Source organism: Tinamus guttatus, unplaced genomic scaffold (genome assembly GCF_059628265.1).
Source record: "Tinamus guttatus ecotype Peru unplaced genomic scaffold, ASM5962826v1 Tinamus_guttatus_pri_ptg000115l, whole genome shotgun sequence".
Taxonomy (NCBI): Eukaryota; Metazoa; Chordata; class Aves; order Tinamiformes; family Tinamidae; genus Tinamus; species Tinamus guttatus.
Genome location: NW_028288649.1, coordinates 4877508 through 4900057, shown reverse-complemented (window position 1 = coordinate 4900057; position 22550 = coordinate 4877508). Strand labels below are relative to the sequence as shown.

Here is a 22550-nt window from a genome sequence, read left to right as displayed (position 1 = left end):
GCAGACAGGCAGCACCTGGGGGTAGAGGGCGAGGCAACCAACGGCCGCCAACGGCCGCCAACGGCCACGCCACGCGCACACGGCGACGGTGGGGCGGGAAAGCCCCCGACTGCAGCCAATGGGAGAGCCCGCTGGCGGCTGGTGGGCGGGGCCCCGCAGCGGCGGGGGCGGGGCCACGCGGCGCCCCTCCCGCCCACGGCCGGTCCCGCCCGCCCCGCCCTGCCCTGCGGATGTGGAGCCGGGAGGCCGCGGTGAGTGGGGAGCGGGCGGGAGGCCCTTGCTGCCTGCGCCGCTGCCGCCGCCACCGCGGCCGGGGGAGGAGCCAGCTTCCCCCCGCCGCCCGCCTACCTACCGCGGCCTGCCCGCGGGGCGCTGAGAGCCCGCGGGCTTCGGGGGCGGCCGGGCCGGGCCTCGGGGTTTGGGGCGCTGGGAGGGGGCGGCCCGGCCGGAGTGAGACCCCGGGCCCGCGTTGTGTGTGGGAAAGGGGGTGAGGGGCGACTCCTCCCCAGCTCCCTTCCCCAGGGGAGAAGGAAGCGCCAGGCCCGCTGCTGAGATGTGGGCTTGGGGCGAGGCGCGGTGCTGTGGCCTCCTGCTGCGGTCTGGGCGCAGGTTTGGGGCAGGCCTCCGGGGACTCGGTGCCCGCCGTTACCCGGGTGGTGTTTCCAAGTGCAGTCCCCCCGGCCCCGTGCACGCTGCTGCCTTGGAAGGGGCTTTGCTTCCTTTGCACTCCTCGTCTGCGCCTCTTCTCTGCACCGAGATGGGGCTTTGGCATTGGAAAGGCCCCGGCAAAGCTCCAGGCTGTTCTCTGGTGGGAATGGTGGAGCAAAGAAGGAAGAAAAAAATAAAAGCGTTTTGCCTTTATTCCTCTTATTTTTACATCTGTGATAACATATGTTGTGCATAAGAATGAGCAGAAAACACCAAATTATATCCTACTGAGTGTGCTTGATAATACGTGTGTTTAATCAGACTAGTTTGTGGTGTCAGTCTGCATGAATTCACATAAGTTGGAAGAATGCTGTAGCCCTGATTTTGGTTTCAGTTCTAGCAAATGTAAAAAGAATAAACCGCAAATCAGAATCACTATATCAGGCACAGTGCACGTAGCTTGTGGGCAGGCTGTAAACAACGGGAGCAAAGTTTCCTGAAGAACATGGTGTTTATACAAAGAATGCGTTCAGAAGAGAACTGTGCTCTAAAGGAATATGGTTAACTAATAATAACTGTAACCATAAATATGATTAATAATATTTAAAACTTGCATAGTCATTTTCATCTTTAAAATTCTTCAGAAGCTGCAGTATGACCAATGGGGCAAGTATTACCTTTCTTGAAAGAAAACACAGCTGATTATGAAAGGTGAATCACAAAGGTGGAGTGACTTAACAAAACAATGTAGTGAATCATTGACATAATCACAATACAAAGCCGAATCATTGATTATATTTACATTTGCCTGAATCATCCTGCTTGTGCAGATTTTAATCTAAAATGTAATTTAAATATTTTATTAGTTTAATGAGTACTTTTAAAGACTGTATTGCTTTTATAGATCTCTATTGTATAGATCTGTTCAAAAACGTAAATCCAAATGCTGCCGAAGTATGTGCATATAAGCCTGCCTGCAAGGAAACAAACTGGAAACTCAGTTGAAATTGGGAGTGAAAACTACTTTGCTAGTCAAAAGCAAATAGACATGTCTTTATGATAAGTATTTATTTAAAGAATCACTCTATAGCATGAATTATATAAAATATTGGGGATCATGTTTTTTCTGTGAACTGTATGTGAATCAGCTGTGTACTTAAAGCAAAATACTTAGGTATTAAGTAATTTCATTCTTTTGTACATGTACAATTTTAGTGTACATGTACACTAAAATCAGTGAAGCTCACAGCAGGAAAAAACCCCCAAACCTTTCCCCGCCCACTCCCTCCACTGAAATGTGTGCCCGTTCCTTTGCTGAGCAGAGACACATGGTTGTAACTTGCTACAGAAAAGCTTTGGGCCATTCAGAGCAATACTGAATATTACTTTTCATACTGGCCTTTTTGTTTTGTTTTCATACTTAGCAAGCTCTCAAAAGATGAAGGAAAGCTGGTCTTCCTTAGACAACTTTGAGCCTAACTTCAAGCCTTTGGTAGTAATTGAGCTTGCGAAAAACACTAAAGAGGAAACTAGAGAATGGCTTACAAGAAGAATCATGGACAAAAAGGCGAATGGAGGTGAGTAAAATATGACTTCTGTATGATTTGGAAATGGAGTTGGCTCTCATTATAATATCAAGACATATGACAAATTTTCAGATAATTTATTAAGAACTATTTTTTTGCCAGTCACACTACTTTGCTGTTATTTGCCATCCAGTATTATGTTTCAGTGTTTGATTTGCCTTTATGCTTGTGTCATGCAAATTTACAGAACTAAAACTGTGAGTATTGCAGGAATAGATCCAAACCGTCTTGTGTATCCCAGCACAATGTCTCTCAGTACTCCCACATAAACGAGTGAATTAGGGAGGGACCTTGCAAGATCCTGAACACCTCATGTCAGATGTTGTTGAAGCCTCAATTCTTATTGTACCCTTATAAAGTTACAAATTCAGTGCTTCTGATAACTAGGTCCTGTGTTTCAAGACATAACTTTTATGTTTTCTTTATTTTACATTTCTGTACAGGTGCACAGCTGCTGGTTAAACCACTGGTCACAGAAAATGGAGACCAAAATATTTACCTAGTTGGAGCTTCCCACTTCCGGCTGCTGCTGGGAGCTGAAACTGTTGGTTTGGTGAAGGAATGTACTGATAACTCAATGAGAACTTTTACATACAGCAGTCGCAAAACTTTCAAAGATTTTGTGGGTAAGCATTTCTAGGGCTCTTCTGTCTCTATAGGTTTATGGATGAAGGCTATAACCAATTGCACTACCAAGTCTTTCGTGGTCTTTACATTTTCTGAAACGGTGACTTTGATGAAGAACAAGCCATGAGTTATTAAACTTTTTTTTTTTTTTTAATCTCAGGAAACTAGACAGTTTTAATCTGTATTTTCTTCTTCTCTGTGATGTTCACTTTCAGCTTTATGCTTTTGTATGTTTTAAGTATTCTCATTTTCAACAAAAACCTTATGTACAGGCTAAGACTAGAAAGATATAGTTGATGAACATGGGTGCAGGATTAACAGTCCATGTTATGAATTAATTTTACAGCTTCATTGCTTAAAAAGCAAACAAAAATTATGAACCAGTTTTGAGATTTATTGTACTGTGACTAGTTGGAGAAAAATAGTAATATTTTTCTCTACTGTGCACAAGGGTTTTACATTCATTGAGTGTGGGGCAAGATTAGGAGAGAAACCATTCCTTTTCCTTTTTAGTCTGGGGATGCTGCCAAAATGTTATCTCTTTTTAAAGATGCCACCTGCATGGTACTTGACCCACTTGTATAGTAATGGTGGAACTTGTTTTGCTCTCCAGTATTGGAGTTCCAGTTTAGCTTTGCGAATACTTTTAATTTGCCTGCTTCAGTGATGTCTTTCACCACAATATGAAGATTTTTGGGTATATATGAAACAGCAATAAAGCTTTTTGGAAGTTAATTTTTGTCATTATTGCTTGATTCCAATTTATTCAGCCCTACTGTTGAAAAGGCTGCTGAGTCCAGTAATTGCTGCAGCGTGTTTTCTTTTGTGACCTTGCTCTCCTGAAATTAGAAAGTCTAGATGTATCTGGCTGGGCCAGATATAAAGCTCCCATCTGTGGTTCTTCCATGCATTCACGTTCTTAATGCTAATCCGACTGTCACTGCTACCTGATCTTCTAGTAGCAGCTGTGACTCCCAGCTACCATAGAAATCAGCAGTCGTTTGTGCTAGATCTTCCTGTCTCCATCTCTCTCTTTTTTTTTTCTTTTTTTTTTTTGTTTTCTTTTAATGGCAACATCACTTAAGTCTTGTCTAGGTTGCTTCAGGCAGCTTGTTTTCACTGTCTGTCTAATGTTACCTGATCAAAGAATAAATAATTGACATGGATTAGTTGAAACAATACACGTGTCATCCACAGAGTGAAACCATGTCACCTGTGTTTTCTAACTAGTATTTCCAGTTCCCCAATTTAAATACTATTATATTATATATTACTGTTTATTATTTCATTATTTAGTGCATTTAGGATCGTTTGTGTAGTTTTTTATAGCTAGGACATTACAAAAAAAATCAATGGACCGTTACCTCAAGGAAGCTAGACTGCTTCCATGGTGATAAATTTCTGGTGATAAGATTGTTGCTGTAGCTCTTTAAAATTTGTGATTTTTTTTCTTAAGGTTTCTTTTTATTTCACCCTGTTTCTATGGTTTTTATCACAGCTGATTGTCTCAAGTGCCTTATCATATTTTCTAGGCAGTAGGTAACAAGAGACATTTTCTGAGTGCCAAATAGTGGGTACCTAAGTAACCAGGCAAAAATATGTAGTACTTTCTGATACATTCTCCCACCTTCCAGCAGTTTGTAGTTCAAGGGTGTCTTTGTCTCTTGAAGGACCTCTTCCCTTGATTGACTTGTGCAGTCAAACATGCAGCAAGTCAGTTAGTGAAAACATTTTCCTAATATATTAATTTTAAGTTGCTAGCCAAAGCTGTTTAGCTGTAATTGTGTCACATAGTAATGTCTTTTCTGATAGTGGTTGTTTTTGGTAGTTGTTTTTTGCCAGAGTTGTTTTACGATGACACAAAATTTCGTTCTTTATTTTTTGATTTAGATGATAATCACAGTTTCCTTACAATAGCAGAATGTCAATATATCATCAAACATGAACTTGAAAATTTGAGAGCTAAAAATGAAAAAATCATCCCTGGATATCCCCAGGCTAAGTTATATCCAGGAAAATCAATTGGTAAGTAATGTAGTTTAGCTATAACTCACTCCCTTGACTTGCGAGATTGTTCACGGTGAAAAGAATTTAAGTGAAGAGAAATCCATCAAACTTTAAAGTCACATTAACGTTATTCAACTTTGTTTTCTCTTGGAACTGTGCATAGTGATAGACGACAATCCACATTTAAAAAGGAAGAATTCCAAAAAGGCACTAAGAAACAGTTTTTTATAGTGAGGGTAATCAAGCATTGAAACGGGCTTGTTGCAGAAATTCTTTATTTGGAGAATCTCTCCACATCTTGACTGGACGAGGCCCTGGGCAGCCTGATACAAGTTGGACCTCCTCTGAGCAGGCGTTGGACCCAGAGGCCTTGCAGGGAGTCATTCCAAATGGAGGTTTTCTGTGAGACTGACTCTGTTCTTAGATTCTTTTAAGTTACTTAAGATTTTCAAGTATGTTGATGACATCAATTGTTTTTATAAGTGGTACCCAAAATATTTGTGTAAATAAATTGCTTTAACTAATGGTAAAACCACAAGGTATAGCTGAAATAAAAATACTTCCACTCATGACTAAGTATTTACTTTTTCTGTGAGTAGGTAATAACTTGTAGTTGCTTCTTTTTGGAGTAAGAATTATAATAGTGTGAACTATATTTACTGTCTTGGGGTAGATTTGTGACCTGTTGAGGTTGGAAGGGACATGCCATGAACCATCCTATTTGGTGTTTATATTAGATAATGGTGGATTTGGATTGTCTCCTTATAAAAGTATTGGAATTGGTAATAGTGTTTTAGAGCTACCAGTTTCACAGTATAAAGGAAGACTGATTTCATTCACTTCGTTTCATTTATCCTCATCCTCATCTTTGGTTTGAGAGCTCTTCTGTTTGACAGCTAGTACTATTTTTAGGGTAGCTGGAATAGTCCATTGGCACAGATGTTACAGTTTTCTAATGGCCCGTTTATCACTTAATATCTGTATGCCCTTTTAATAACAGTGTATGAAATCATTAGTGTTAGTTGCCTAAGTGGGATGATCTGTGTATATCAGTGATTCAATAAATGTGTGTAAATATAGATGTCAGATGAATTTGCACTGTTAGCTTTTCACAGAGGCAGGCATTTTCATCTAACTGCTAATGCCTCCCCTCTTCTATTTTTGAATTTATTTTCTTTTTGATATTTCCACAGTTGTTACTTTAAGAGCAATTTTTAATGATTTATCAACATAGATAGTATTACTAGCAAGAGGTAAATACAAGTTGTAGAATATTTGGGTTGTTTCCAGTGGAGTTGCATTGCAACTTACGAATTAGTATGAATTGTATAATAATGGTGCTTGCAATTTAGTTTTTGTCTTATTTTTTGCTATTTTAGTTTAGTTTGGTGTGACTTTCTTTGTTCAAATGTAATAGCCAGACCTAACAATGTGAGATAAAAGTTTCCCCGCATAATCGTACATGTCATTTGAGTTTTGACCTGTTATTCAGGCTGCAACTGATTACATTGCCAACTTGTGGCTTAGTTAAGAGATATATAAAGACTACTCTCTTTCTTCCTGTGAACAGCGCTTCAACATACTCTTTCTAGAAAAAGTTAAAACTCATGCTGTCTTTAATAGATGATGTTTAACTAACATGCAGGCATTTTATGTACTTTGAAGATTTGAATACTCAATTAACTTTTTTTCAAAGAAATTGTAGACTCACTAAGTATACAAGGTAATCCATTTATGCATACATTAAATTTTGCCTTTTTTTAATCATTATTATTTTCTTCTAGTGAGAAGATTATTGACCAATGGTATCCTAGTTCAGATTTTTCCACTGCATGACCAAGAAGAGTTGAAGAAGCTCCGGCACACCTGGTATGGTCGAGTCAAAATTGGCTATCAACCTTTAGGTATGCGAACATTTACTCCATTGCAAATAAAGTGCAAAGTTTGAAGCTGGAGAAATTTTCTGTTCAGATTCTATGAGAAGGCCCAAAGCCTTTCCCAACTTCTAATCCATCATGTAGCCACTAGAGAAGCCAGTCTTCTATTGCCTGTAGCTTCACTATGAATATACTTTGTTATGTCAGTTTATTGACTGCAGCTCACCTCTTCTCATACCACCTTTCTGCAGCAAGTTACTTTATTGGGCATTGGGCATTCTCAATGATTTTTTTTTCTCGTGGCCTTAGGAATTCTGTGCCTTAAGTCTTTAGTCATAGTTTCATACTTTTGGAGGGCACTTCAAAGTCTCACCATCTGCAGTGTTACCCTTTATCATAGTACTGAATCTTAAGATACGAGAAAGAAGAAATGATCTTGTATAATCATTCCCCTTGAATGGAGGGGAGCAGGGAAGACACAGTCTTCAAAGGTGAAAGGCTTCCTGGAATTGGCTTTCACTAGTAAACTAGAAGAGCAGGGGGTTGAGGTCCGGTACTGACCAGGTTCTTTTAAATATTCCACATGTGAAGGGTACAAAGTGTGTCTAATATTTGATTTAATTATTTGAAAATATTTGATGTTACACAGGATTTTGAATGAAAAATAGGAAAACAGAGATTTGGGAGATTGCCTGATTTTTAATCCTGTTGTCCATCTGTTACGTGAGGTCTTTTCCTAAGCTATAGGAAGTTAAAGATCTGTCTCAGTAATACCCTGCCTCTACAGTATTTGATTATGACTTGTCTCTTGTTTATACAGTGGAGTTTATTTGAAAGTTCATGGGTACTCAGTACCAATCAAAGTAAATCACAGGAACCCTGTTACACATGCAGTGATTTAGGGATCTCTTTCATATGGTGTCTTTGGAGTGTGAAATGGTATTAATGACTACCACTTAACGGATTGGCCATTATGAACTTCTACTGTAGTGTTTTGCAAAGCACATTTTACCATAAGGATATTCTAGTATTACATACAAGCTTTTGTGTGTTAGCGTTTTGTGGAGAACACTAGTGATGTCAATTCAGAGGTCATCATGCCACAGCTGTTTGTTATGTTGGTGATTGTACAGCGGCAGCCTGCAAGCGTTAAGTATCTGATCTTCCAAGGAGGAAAAGGTAAAGAGATTTCAGCGTTTTAGACTTTGGTTTGCTAAGTATTCCTATGTCTTATGTGGTGTCGTTTCTAGATAATAGTCCTTTTGGCCCTGAACAAACTGAGGAAAAAACAAAACAACAAGAAACAACAACGAGAAGCTTCAAAAGTCAGCTATCATTCCCTCTTAAAGTTTCATTTCTATCTTATCTATTCATTGATAGATTCTGCTTTCAAGAAAGCTAGTGTTTTTCCTCTGGATATTTGGTGCTGGTGTTGCAGGTATTGAGATATTTGACTTCCCTACCATCATTTGTACATGTTTTTGTATGTATGTGTCCATATATGCACACACAGAGGCATGCACACATGCATGCACCCATTTAATTTAAACAGCTGTTCCGGGTTGCTGGAACATGGGAGAAGGAGGAACAAAAAAGCAGTAATATTGGCTTGGATATTTAGAAAACTGAAATTTAGGCCATGGACTTCATGTAAATTCAACTTTGATATTATACAGACATTTGTGTAAAGTGCAGGCTTAATCGATTTGTTTTTTCTCTACAGATGAAATACGCTGCTACTTTGGCGAAACCATTGCTCTCTACTTTGGCTTCTTAGAATACTTCACATTTGCTTTGATTCCGATGGCTGTCATTGGAATTCCGTATTACATGTTTGCATGGGAGGACTATGATAAATATGTGATGTTTGCCACATTCAATCTCCTTTGGTCCACTGTAATCCTGGAAGTTTGGAAGCGGTTGTGTGCCGTGATGACGTACCGCTGGGGGACCCTGCTCATGAAGCGGCAGTTTGAGGAGCCGAGGCCAGGATTCCATGGTGTTCTGGGTGTAAATCCTGTCACTGGGAGGGAAGAACCCGTGTACTCTAGTATTAGAAGGCAGTTACGAATTTATCTGGTGTCCTTGCCATTTGTGTGCCTTTGCCTCTACTTCTCACTGTATGTGATGATGATTTACTTTGACTTGGAGCAGTGGGCTCTGGATTATCATAAGGAGAATGAATCTAACTTCAGCAGCTTGATGCTGTTTGTTCCCAGCATCATCTATGCTATTGTGATTGAAATCATGAACCGCATCTACCGGTATGCTGCTGAATTCCTAACGTCATGGGGTAAGAAACTTTTTTATTCTTCTTCCTTTTGCTTAGAAGAGTAGAGTCCCAAATGTTTAGAATTTAATAGTCTTAGTAGAATACATTATGTATACCTGCATAGACTACATATGAGTTCTTGTTCACTGGGAAAAGAGAGGACCATTTTAACTTACATTTCTTATTTCCAGTGTACTGAGGCTGCAGTTTCATGTTTAATTTGATTTCTGTCTGAGGTGCCAGCAAGAGGGATGATCCTGTCTTCCTTGTCAGTCTCTCTCTGCCCCTTCCCTGGTTTTACCTTGTGTGTGGCTATATTAGCCATAGTGTTGACAAAAGAGAAGAGGTTAGAATGTGAGGGTGGGAATTCAAAGCTGGGTGATAGCAGGGACTATCCTGACAGCTCACATCCGCAGTGCTGTGAAACCACAATCTCAAGTTGATGAATATATCTTAGTCTACTGATATATCCTTACAGAAGACATTCAGTAGCATAAAAATCTAAAAACATTAACTAAATGTCTTATGAGGAAATGTGTGTGTAGGATACATGAGATAAAGGGCAACATTTCAGTTCTTTGATAGATTTTTCCATCCTGAAAAGAAGAGTAATGTTGTAACAGATTTTTTTTTTTTTTTACCCTGTGCACTTGATTATATATAAAAATTGGGCTTTGTTTTTCTGTAATCACGCATCACCATAGGGAAATGATAGTGGTTGTTTTGAATCTTAGCACTTCTGTGGACATGCACACTCAATTTCAGACCACATTAACAGATGAAGCTAATGCACATCTAAGTGGTTTGTGTAGCTCAGTTTGATGTACACTTAGAATGAAATCCAGATCACTGAAGATGCAGACCCAGAAAATTAACCTAAGAAAGATTAAGCGAATGGGAGATGAGTAGAGAAGACAAAATGGGAAGTAGTTTGGAAGCAGGGGTTAGTTATGCATGCCAAAGTCATTCGCTCAGCAAGTGGAACCTGACAGCAGCCATAGTAAAAGAAAGCAAGGTCTTGATTTGTTTATGACTGTCCAAAGGTTATTACTTTAACATTAAGTAGTAAAGTCATATGTGGGTCGCAATTGACTGCCTTGTTTCTTTTATTATATTGCAAGGAAAATACTTTATACAAAATGCCAAGTTGTGCTGATCAGGTAGACTGAAATGCCCAGGGCAGGTAACTGCGTTAGCTTGGGATATTGAAAAGGGCAGTCCTGTTAATGTGTCTTACCCAAGGCAGTTAGCCTCTATTTTATTAATAACTTGGTAGAAACACTGTGCTAGAATGGCAGTACTTGTTCTGACACCTGAGGTCATTGCTCTGGCTGCACCCACAAAAATGTGCTGAATTGATGTCTTGCCCTCGCTAACAAGGGGAGCCTCCACTTGAAAGCTCCTTCCTTCTTTCTTCCCTTTGTTGTTCCTGGCGGCATGCTTCTAGATTATTAATGGCCCTTAGGGGCTTGTTGGACTCTTGTGTGAGTCATGCTCACCTGGAGAAAAATTACTTGGGAGGGAGTGGGGTAAGAGAGGGAAAGAATTTGCATTAATGGATTTGCTTATAGAAGTGTTTGATGAGTTACAACTAGCATTTCCAGGTTTTATTCTGCCCCCGTGTTGTTATTTTTCATAACGCATTCTGATTAGTTTTGTGTTTGATTTCAACCAAAGAAAAGTTGACTAGGCACAATTTAGTGCTGAGAAGTTGACTTTTTTTTTTTTTTTGGTTATAAAACACGTTGTCCTGAGCAAGAAAGATGTTGTAAGAGGGAAAGACTTTGCAGTAGAAAGAACACCAGTGCTGTAGCAAAAATTGTGTATCAATATTGTGTATTAGATGCACTTAACAGATTAAGTGAAGTACTAGTATAACATGAATTCTTTTCCCATGAAGCGTTGTGGGATCAATTCCCTATAAACTGTTCCTTAAAAAGTTTCTAGATAGCGGAAAAATGCCTGTGTAACTTTTGAATAACTTGATGTCTACTATATGATATATGCTTTTGCTCTTCGCTAATTCATAATTTTGTTGATATTTTAGAAAATCACAGGCTGGAGTCTTCATATCAGAATCACTTAATTCTGAAGGTTTTAGTAGTAAGTATGTAGTATAAGAAGCTTTTAAAGATTATATAAAATCAGAACTTGTGATGTGTTATTTTAATGCTTTTCTAGCATCCCCTCTCTACAATTTTGTGTAACCCCAAATGCTAGTATGAAGAACCGGCAGATAGGTAAAGTTTTCTGTCATTTTCAGATTTTCATGTACCTTTTGTATACTTAAAATAGAGAAGTTTCTCTAAGTTATAAAACATTTTGAGATGAATAAACATAAAATACAACTAACATATGTTGGGAGACAATTGTATATATTAAGAGATGTATTGTACAGTGAATATGTTTTGATAAGGTAATTCCTTGAAAACTTAAGACCCAAATGAGTCCCTTTTATTGCACTGCTTCTGCTAAAACTGCCAAAAAATGTTAAGTAGATGGTGACAGGTAATTTTAATGTCCATATTTCATGATTGAAGTATAGTTCTCTTCGCTTGTAGACATTGTTTCAGGAAAGCAGTAATCTTACCTACTCAAAATATGAACAGGATAAATACAAAAATATGATTTTTCTAACCTAAATGTTAAAAATGGTAGAGAAATTTTTAATGGACAGTTTTATTCGCATGGAAGCTGTTATTGTTAGATGATATTCTACATTTGTTCTCAGGCCATGAACTTTAGATTGAGTAGTAATAACAAATATTTTTATTTTCAGTTCAACTTCTTAAATTGTTTTGCATCTCTATTCTACATTGCTTTTGTGCTGTTTGATATGAAGCTTTTGAGACAGGTGAGTTCCAAGAGCATCTGAGAATATTGGTGCAACTAGGAACTAAAGGATTGATTGAAGTTTTAAGATCTGTTTTTCTAAGTATATATGTTATATTCATTTTCATGCTAGTATTTTCTTAAATTCCAGTTCCCATATTTCATTTCCTTCTGCACAGTTGCAGAAGAATAATGCAGCAAGACAGAATAATTCTTTCCCTCCATGTAAACGAGTATTTTTTTTTCAAGTTAATTGATTAATCCCTAGCATGAGAGGCTGGAAATTTTCATTTCCCCATTCTTTCTACATTAGAAAATGTTCTTCCTGAGAAGCTAAGTTTATGTCTACAATGAGGAGTTGAAAAAAAGCAAGTGGAAAAATAATTTGTAGTTAGTATTTAAAACCAGCTTTCTATTGCTAACATCTTTTAACTCAAATGCACGAGAATCTGGTGGAAGGAAGATGTTTTTGTTCTGAATATAAATGGACAAAGCCACAGAACTGCAGATCAAGATGCTTGTTTCTCTAAAGAGATATTTGGAAAAACAGCTATCAACCAGAAATGAAATTGCCTATGCTTTATGGTAAAAAGTAAGAGGAAAATACATTAAAGAAAGTTTTAAATTTTTGTTTTACTTTTTCCAAGGAGCATCCTTTCCTCCCAACAAACCTAAAAAGTTGGGTTTTACTTCTGATTTCCTTTAAAAAAAAAGAGCAATTCTGTACCATGTTTCATACCTTCTAAAATAATTTTATCTTAATTTCTGATGACACGGGGGTGGATACTGAACCTTTTGGAGGTACAAATAATCCCCTCTATGTTTCCCAAGGCAGTAGATAGTGATTATTCCTTTTTTTGGCGAGACTTAATTTCTCTTGCCTTAGAGACTGTTAAGCTTCTTGCATAATTCCATTGGTATTGTTGGTGTGTGTGCACCTTTGCCCTACATTGAACTTTGTAGAAGTTAGAGAATTCACAGAACATTTAGTTATCTAACCCCTATTTAGCACTTGCAGCATATAGCAAAGAATGAGAACTAGAGCAGCTATTCACATCATATCCTATTTTTTGGTTTTGGTGGCTGGTCTACTTTGTCCTACCATAACCACTTATCACATTATTGAAATGCACAAAATTTAAATGGTGATAGGTTTATCACAGATGTGTTTTTTTTTTTTTCTTTAGAGCTTGGCCACTTTGCTGATAACTTCACAGATCCTTAATCAGTTTGCAGAAGCCTTTCTACCTTACTGGCTTCAAAAGAGACATAAGAAGAGGATGAAGAAGACGTATTCTCAGAAAACAGATACGGACCTTTCATTAGTTGAGCAAGTGAACTTGGAGAAAGAAATGGGCACTTACTTTGTACGTTGCATATGTGTTGTTACAGTAGAGATTGTTAGATGGTAGGCTGCTGAAAAGTAGCCTCAGTGAGGTGCTTTGGAGTAGAAAAAGATATTTTATTTTTGAAGGGAATTTGAATATATGATGAGAAGACCTTGGGTTTGGACAATGGTCATAATATGGTCCTTAGAAACAACGCAAAACACAGTAAGGAGTTGTTTGCTTCTCATTATCAAGTGTGATAGCAATTTTTGTTTCTGAAATATTTCATCACTTCAGTCATTTTTTTTGAGTAAGCTACTCATCTGAAGACCCCTTTAGTGCCAAAATTATCCCTTGCATGTGAAAGTGCAAATGAAAGCCCCATGTTTTCTCTCAAGGATGAGACCTTGTCATTCTTCATAATTAAAATTTTTGCTACATTGCCCATATGCCAACCTCAGTGTTTGCCAGGTTCAGCAATGTAGGAAGGTTTTAGAGTTTCTTTTCCATAATGTATGAATATTTACAGAGTTCTATGAAACAAAATATTTTACTAAGAGGTAAATGCTAGTCAGGACACTATTAAAAATAGAAATTTGTATTCCTATTAGTAGTAGCACTACCTGCACTTGTCAAAAATCATTTGGCTTTTTTATTTTTCTGCACATGTATTTGTTACTCTGTCTGTCAGCAGTTTCTGCTTTTGTGTCTCCGTTTAGCATGAATTTAAAGAATGTACTTACATTTGATGTTCTGGCTCAGTCCCCCAGATGTTTATACTGTCACAACCAAGGCTGCAGTTCTGGGCCTGTCTGAACTGCTGTCTTTGCTGGCTTGTAGTTTTGTCCTCAAGATCCCAGCTAGGTTTCTGGCACTCTCTTGTGCTACATCTCACAGTCATCTTAGTGAAGACTAAGATGACAACAGAAATCAAACATAGAAAACCAGATAGTTTTTTGGGCTGTAGTTGATAGCTGCATGAGCCAGTGCAGCCTAAATGAGTGTTTGTCTGTTTTCTGGCCTGGCAGCTTGTTTCCAGCTTCCTCACTCTTCTGCTGTCAGTATTATTTTTTACAGCTATATGATGCACTGGATCAGGAAGCTGGGAAAGAACAGCTGAACCTAAACCAACATTATACCTGAAAGAAGTAAAGAAGTATATGAGTAACACATGCCTGGTCTTCAAGGGACAAGGAATCAATCACCTGGCATGGGCATAAGAAGACTGTTTCTGATTTATGTTTTTTTTTTTTTCTTTTTCTCAGTGATGATAACTTAAAGTTAACAGTGGAACTGCAGCCTGAAAGAGCAGGGCACTATTGCGTGGGGCTGGGGACAGGAATGACAGAAGAGAGAGGTTCTTCAAGCTAATATTACTGCTTGAAGCTCTTGCTTCTTGAAACTACAGGCTAGACAGTCATCCCCCTTCCCAGTTGCATTCCAGTTGCATTAACCTCCTACCTGTTAACTTGCAGCAAAACAGGCAGCATCAAACTGAGACAGTTTTGCCTTTGTTGTTTTTAAGATTTAGCAGTTACATATTTAGTTACCTCCTTATCATGAGCCACAAAATTTTAGTACAAAATTACACAGCCCTATTATCACTGATAATTTCTCTCAGAAAATATATTTCCCAATGAATTATCATCCCTCCCTCCTCCACTTACTGTTTTGAATTTTGTTTTTGGGGTTTTGTTTGTTTTTATTGTGTTTAACTGACAGTGAAATTCATTCCTTACTTTTCTGTAAGAGATGACAAAATGCATGTCAATATGTATAGTAAGGCCATGCAGACTAAGAAACTGACTTGTTTGTTCAGATGCTGCAAACAGTCATCAGAATTTTAATGCTGTGATTTATACTTTCGCAGAATAAGAGTTATATGTAAATATTGTACCCTTTACATGAAACATAGCAAATAGCATAGTTTGACATTTGTTTTTAATGAGGTATAAGGTTCCTCTTTTCCTGCATAAAATGCCTTGAATTGAGAAGATGAAAAAGAAATACTACCTTTGCAGATGGAAAATTGTGTAAATAGTAATACTTTCATTCTTATAGGAGTGTTGGTATTTCTTGCATTTTATGTAGTAGGAAATAGATATATAGTGAAAGAGCATGCCTGTATCTCACAAGGGAGAACACAGAAATCCCCAAATGAGTATCTATCCGAGCCTGACAAATCAGCACAGTCCAGCACTGTGCCATGCAGTTACACCAAGGCACGTCCCCAGAGCTACGTCCTGGCACTTGGCATGGATTATACCTGACCTGAAGAGCTCTGCCCCTCAGGCCTGAGCTGTCTCTGGAGTATCCAGAGCGAGCGGGGTGCCTCCCAGTCACACTTCTTGCCCAGAGGCAGATCAAATGTGTCTGCACCTGTTGCATAGTCAGGCCCTGAGAAAGTTTTTTGAAGGGACACAGCAGGTCAATGGTAGAGTTCTGACTTTGCCTTGAAAGCATCCACTTCTAGTCTCAGGTCCAGTTCAGGGTATTGTGTCTTCACGGCCTTAGTTTTATTTCTAATCTGAAGGTGTTTGTGAATAGGCAATATAAAACCAGTTTTATTCTCAAGCAGTGAACATAGCAGGCAATAGTATTTCTAAGTTTACATCTGTCACAAGGGGGAAGCATTTGACTATGTTTAGTAAATAATATTTGCAGGCATCTTGAAAGAATTCTGCATTTCAGTCCCTTTTTCTTTTCCTTCCTTCACTTTCTCTTCAGTATTGAGTTTTTTTTTTTAACACTTGTCCTTTTTCTATTTCTTATTTCTCAAATGTCTCTAGGCCTTAAATCTGTTTAAGATCTGAAAGCTTCATCCTGTCTTTTTTATTATTTTTTATTGCTGCTTCTCTCCCAAATTTGTTTCATTTTGTTTCATTCTTGCCCCGGCTTGTTTTATGTGGCTTTCTCACCGGGAGAAGATAAGAACAGCAGGTTGATAATAGCACAGTTTGAATTTTGTTCTTAAAATTGAATGATATTCCTAGTTTCATGCATAAAGTATCACAAATTGAGTAGGGGAAAGATAAGTACTCCTGTTATTTTTATTGTGCTCTGCTGTGCCGAGAGTCATGGTAAGTACAAGGCAAGGAAATGCAAAGAGGTAAGTGGGAGGAAGCAGGAGGAATAGCCTGCAGTTTCAAGAAGGAGGAGCAGAAAGGGAAGCTTTGCTCCCTGCCTGCAGCACATGCCTGAGAAAATGACAGCAGGGACAAATATGTGACTGCCACTCTAGTGAATGCTTCTGCCTAAATGTCCTTAGGGAAGATCTAGCTGAAACTCTTTGAGTTCATGCGAAACATTTCTGGGGAAAAATCTAAATGGTTTTAAAGGTTGAGTAGCTTCTTGAGGTCTAGCTTGAAGATCAGTTTATGTGGTTTGAAAGTGAGCCTGATGCAGCTAATGTCAACGCCCAATTCTTGTGCATTGGTATTTGAGCTTGCAGGTTTCTACTGCCTCTGTCTGCTAAAGAATGAGCATGAGGTGCTGGAGATGGTGGTCAGGTTAACAGAAGGAATCAGAAAAAAAGCATCAAAAAAAAGCCAAAATCAATTTTATGTAGTTGCTGTAATTATCTTTATTAAAATCAAATCTTTAATATTTCATTTTGAGGCATAGGAAAATGTGTGGGTCTAGAGGTATACCCAATAGCTGGATCCCAGTTTAACTCACTTATGGCATTTCAGCAGCCAGAAAAACATCTATGATTCTTTTGTTCAACAAAGACCTGTTCTTTAAAAATGACTTTTGTTCACCACTTTTGTAAGTAGTTGCTGCAGTCAGGGAGAAGTGTTATTAATACTACAAAACAAACATGTAAGTGTGTCTTACAACCTACATGTATACCCTTACTCAGCAGTTAAGAACTGAAGTTCTTGGTTCCAGGATCGGGTGATAGATGCTTTGCATTTTTGGCAAATAATGGCTCTGCTGGAGCACATTATTCTTTTTAGATGTCAGTGCTACATCCTGACATTGCAGCCTCCGAGTAGTCAACTAATTCTGATCTACCCTTTTTAAATAAACAGGCAGAAATATCCAGAAAAAAAAAGCTCACCTACCTACCAAACTACTATTCTTCTTAGGACTTTCATAGGCAATCTGAGTTATTAGGACTTCTGTCATCATGCTGCTGTTATGAGAATGTTCTGCACATTTAAATGTATGCTGCTGTTTTCCTATCCTGTGTTTCTTCAATGACTGTTCGACTGAGATATTCAGGAGCTTGCAAAGATGAATCTGTTCAGTTACTTCTGTGGTAAGGACAAGTAATGTGAATATTGCAGGAAGTGCATTAGACAAAAGGAAAATCTCTGATCTTCATTTTCTACTAGGTTTAGGATAATTAAATACTTCCAAATTAACTATAGGTAGCATCTTTTGTTTTCTGCCATGAGACATTTGCATAAAAACTGATTTGGAGTAAAGAAGCTTGCATATGATTGTATTCTTAATTCTGTTTTCTTCATATGTTTTGGTGTGGATAAAATGTTTCTTTTTTTTTTCTTCTTATTTTTCAGGGCACTTTTGATGATTACTTGGAGTTGTTCTTACAGTTTGGTTATGTGAGTCTTTTCTCCTGCGTTTACCCACTGGCAGCTGTCTTTGCAGTGCTAAACAACATCACAGAGATATACTCTGATGCCTTAAAAATGTGTAGAGTTTACAAGCGTCCATTTGCAGAACCCACAGCAAATATAGGTGTTTGGCAGGTAACCTTTGCTTATTTTTAATCTTTTTTTTTGTTATTAATTTAAATAAATGAAGAATCAGTAAATATCTTTAAGCTGTTTGTTTGATCCATCAGCATCTTTTAAACTGTATTAGGTCTGTTATGCACCTTTCTTCTTCAGTGCCTTAAGATACAATTCAACTGTGGTGATTTTTGTAGAGTTTTCAACCATGTGACATTTTCCGTTGTCTTTGAAAAAAAAAAAAAAGTAAATCCTGCCTTTAGTCCCTGGATGTGGTTATATTGCACTACTGCGAGAAGACAAGGCTGCTAGGCAGCCAGGTACTCTTTGCAGCCTATGTGTTAGTCTTGGAAGCATAGAGCTCTGCAAGGGTTTAAAAAATTGAACATAGGTAAGTGCTTGGATACCTAACCTGTGCTGAGCTATGTGCTCTTTTATGGTTAAGCTAGCTAATTTAAATCTAACAACTAATTTTAATATGTGAGCTTATGACTGAATCATAGACACAGACCGAAGAAGGAGTCTGTCTAAATTTAATGCTGACAGTGCCGGATTAAGTCCTGGGATTTCCTGTTCCCAGTTGCTTGATTCAGTAATCATGCTATCATGGACAAGTTTGGGGCCCACTGATGAGATGGCATCAGCGTACTGATTCAGACTAAAAATAATCCTGCAAAACTTTTCTGAGGCCAGAGGTGTTTCTGCCATGGAGGAAAAATATATGCATATATTGAATCATATCTGGAGATTTTGGTGTTCTGATCATGAGTGTGAAGTAGGTGGATGGAGAAATCTAGGGGATGGTTATTTCTGGTTTTGCTTAGCAACTCTTCCAGTGATGTATACAGGTGAAATCAGGAAATATCAAAGGAAACATGTATTGTAAAAAATGCAAGCTAATTATTCTAACCTATGTTAATTAGGCAAGTATATGGAAATTCATATAAAGGAATTATAGCAGAATGCTTTTAATATTAAAAGACATTAAAATGTGTAAATAAAAACCTGATTATGTTTTAATATCTTGCGCATTCTGTCAGTCCAAATCTATGCTGTCCACATCTTGATGGCCTAGCTGTACTGATCAGAAATGTGAATCCCGACTTAATGAGGCTGCGATTGTGTCCACCCTCCACCCCAAATTAGAGGCTGCTTAGGTTTGCCAGGGGTGCTTTGTAGTTTTGTAAAACTTGTTTTGGTCTTGTCCTTGCTGATTTTTAAGGCTGACAAAGTCTGGACATATTATCAAACAAGATATATCACAGAACTCAAAGGATTAAAGAAAAAGTTAAAATAATGGGGCCTCCTGAGGATCTGAAGAACAGAGAGGGATTTCACAGAGCAATTTGGGGACTGGTAAATTACAGATAATGGTCATAACTGTAGTATCATTTTGCTTTATTTCAGCTGGCTTTTGAAACTATGAGTGTCATATCAGTAGTTACTAACTGCATATTAATTGGAATGTCTCCACAAGTGAATGCCCTTTTCCCAGACTCAAAAATGGACCTCATTTTGACTGTGGCATTTGTAGAGGTAGGTCTGATTTCAAATACTAGATATGCCTTAGTAGCAAATAGCATTCATAATGGTTGAAATTATACCAGGCAGTGGATTTGTTTTCTTTCATTAAAAAGAATGAAAATTTCACTATCAGAAATGTTTCAGAGTCTTCCTTTTTAATCTGTGTTTTGTGTGTTTTCATGTAGTGTGAGCTGGCAACTGCTGTTACCGTACTTTTCATGCAGCATTTCACAAAACACCATTTTTTTTTGTTACTTCATTTATATCAAGAAGAATTTAATACATGAACTGGTTGTTTCTCTGTTTAGTCCATGACCCAGGTATATCTGTTAGGATCCTTCTTCATCATCCTTAGAGTTGCTTCCTGTAAGGCTTATAAAAAAACATTGTACAATTTAGACATAAGTGATCTCTTTTGGAAGTACTACCTGTGCGGTCAGCTTCAGAAGCCTTCAAGATGCATTTCTAAAAGCAACCATCATATCTATGAAATACTGGGACTTATTTGGGTGTAGCATCAGTAATGCAGTAAATACAATGTTAAAGACATTTATAATTACAACAGCATTTGAAATGCATCTTTTCTTAATTCTGTGTGGTAAACTGTTCTGAGTGACATTCCTTTCAGGCTGGGAGGGATGGCTGTGAGGAGCATTCTGTGTAATGACTGAAATCACGGGATTTTGTCCTTAGATATCTTTCTTTTGGAACTTTTTTGTTTTGCATTGTTTTGACTTTAAGCATTAAGCTTGTTGTTTAGCTTTTAAGAATTCAATTACTTTTCTTTGACAAAACCTATCCTGTGTGTAGTTTCTGAATTTCCTTACAGATATCTTACAGGAGCACATATGTATCTTTCTGTGGTAGATGTTACAAGACTGTGCAATGAATTGTGAGTTTGCTTTCAATTTTACTTTGCAAGCTTTAAGGCTTGCAGAGTTAACTCTGAAAAAAATGAATCAGATGTCAACTGGCTTACTGACTTTCAAGTCTTCAGACAATCTAGTGTATTTGTATATCAGTCGTGTGTGAACATTTGCATAAAACTGAATGAGGTACTTCAATATAAAACTGATTTGATTCATTTAACTATAATATTGTAATTAAATGATTTGTGGGCAGCATATCCAGAGACGTTATATTATGAAAGTATATGACTAAATGTAAGTGGAGTTTTTTTTATTGTCAAGCAGACTGTCTACTTTGTGGGTAGGGCCTCTGGTTCTTGGTAGGCCATAGGAGAATGCCAATATTTTTTTCTCCAAATTTAAATCCTGCATATGTGCACTCCTTTAGAGGACAGAATATAAAGCATGATGATGAACTCACTCTAGAAATTCCTTTTTAGTATCATATTTAAAATAAATTATCTATAAAACTTGTGGAATAAGGGAGAAAAAAAGAAAGGAATGAATGAAGAAAATTCAGTTTGGAGAAAAGCTAGATTAGCACTGGAAAAGACCCCCAGTCTAGAAATGAGCACATTGCATGAAGGGACAGATGAAGGCTGATGCTGAATGAGGCAGCGTTTATTGCAAGCCATTTATTGTCTGAAAATAGAAGACAAACCCCATAAAAATCTTTTAATACTGCTTAGATATGCCATTTCCAGCATTGTACGTCATGTAATTTGGGTTATAAATAATTCTCAAGCTGTTAAGAATGAAAGTTAAGTTACCTGAGGGACAGTTTTTCAGTATCTTTTAAAACTTCCGATACTTAATAACTTTGCAGAGTTTGGATATTTGTTTGTGTGTGTGTGTGTGTGTGTATAAGATAGGGAGTCAGAAAATAGTATAGAACGTACAATTTTGCAGTAAATTTGTGACATGAGTTATGAAATTCTTGGAGGTTTTGGAGTCAAAAAGGGTTTAAGTGAAACAAAATTTGTATTTATTAAGTATATATATATAATATAATTGTGTATATATATAAATTTTATTTCTAAAATGAACACAAGTGTGATTTTCACTTCTGTCGAAGACAGCTTCCATTGGCAATTAAGTGGGTCTTAGTTGCTGGAATAATTTTTATCAGTAGTCATCTTTTCAGGTCAAAACACTTCTTCCAGCAGTTAAAGAAAGGATGGCGATGAGATATTGTGGTCCCACGATCAGGCTCACCAGCAGCAGGGATTTATGGCAGGTTAGAGAAATGGGGCTGTTTTTGCCTGTGCTTCCTGAGTATTTGTTTTGACTTTATACACTGTACTCCCACTATCTTTTGTCTGGTACATGGCGAGTCAAATTAGTGAACTGGGTTCAGCTAATGGGACTTCAGCGCCACTGTCTTCCTCTAGATAAAGTAATAACTAGGGCAAGAGTGCAAGTCTCACATATTGGCAGTATTCCCATACACCTTTCCTCTCTTCCGTAAAGATTAGGCTATGCAGTAGTAAAAACTAATTTGATGAATAAATACGTTACACTGAACCTCTCACACAAATCTGATGCATCTGAACCTGTCGGTGTCTGGGTAGAAGAGGAGTTCTCTCTTCCCAGGGAGCGCGTTAAGGGGCTGGGGTGTTGAAACAACAGCACCTGGGAGCATCTCCTAGAGATTCGGCACAGAAATGCATGATTCATATACATGAGCTGTATTTTACTTTCTGATATCTGCTGCAGATGGAATGAGAATTTTATGGTGTGTTAAGCTCTACTGACAACACTTTGGTAGGCAGTGTGAAAACGTTGAGGTATGCATTTATTTTATTTTATTGGTAGGTTATGTATTGCTTTCACTTGTTCGGTTGACGCGGCAGATACCCTACTTAAATCTTTACTGTCACCAAGTATTTTTATAAGATTTCAAGTAAAGGAGACTCCACTTGAATATTTTTATCGCTACTTAAGCTAAAAGCTAAAAAGTATCTTTCTTTTCTACCAGATCCAAGCATTGTTAATAGCACTATTCTGATTTTTTTAAAAAGTACTTTTTAATAAGAATACTAATACTCTTCAAGTAGAGATGCCTGCTTATTGCATCATTTGACTTTGTTTAGTACAGACATCATACAGAACTACTTATTATTTTAAACATTCTGAACACAGCCATTACAGATTTATGCAAAATAAATTTTCTACATTTAAAAACACTTAACTAGTGCTGCTTGCACTTTTTGTGGGCATACATACTGAAGCACCAAAAGT

General features: G+C 37.7%; 1 protein-coding gene across 1 annotated transcript in view; it reads left to right on the top strand.

Moving 5' to 3' along the window:
* The first annotated feature begins 217 nt into the window (after positions 1–217).
* Positions 218–22550, top strand: part of ANO10 (anoctamin 10) — a 94063-nt gene continuing 71730 nt past the window's right edge. Inside the window, exons 1-11 of the mRNA XM_088521146.1 lie at positions 218–251; positions 2073–2225; positions 2678–2860; positions 4752–4886; positions 6653–6772; positions 8469–9038; positions 11065–11120; positions 11797–11871; positions 13037–13216; positions 17704–17895; positions 19285–19413. Coding sequence (XP_088377272.1) covers positions 2087–2225; positions 2678–2860; positions 4752–4886; positions 6653–6772; positions 8469–9038; positions 11065–11120; positions 11797–11871; positions 13037–13216; positions 17704–17895; positions 19285–19413 — 1779 coding nt within the window. The 5' untranslated portion in view covers positions 218–251; positions 2073–2086. The remainder of the gene's footprint in view (positions 252–2072; positions 2226–2677; positions 2861–4751; positions 4887–6652; positions 6773–8468; positions 9039–11064; positions 11121–11796; positions 11872–13036; positions 13217–17703; positions 17896–19284; positions 19414–22550) is intronic.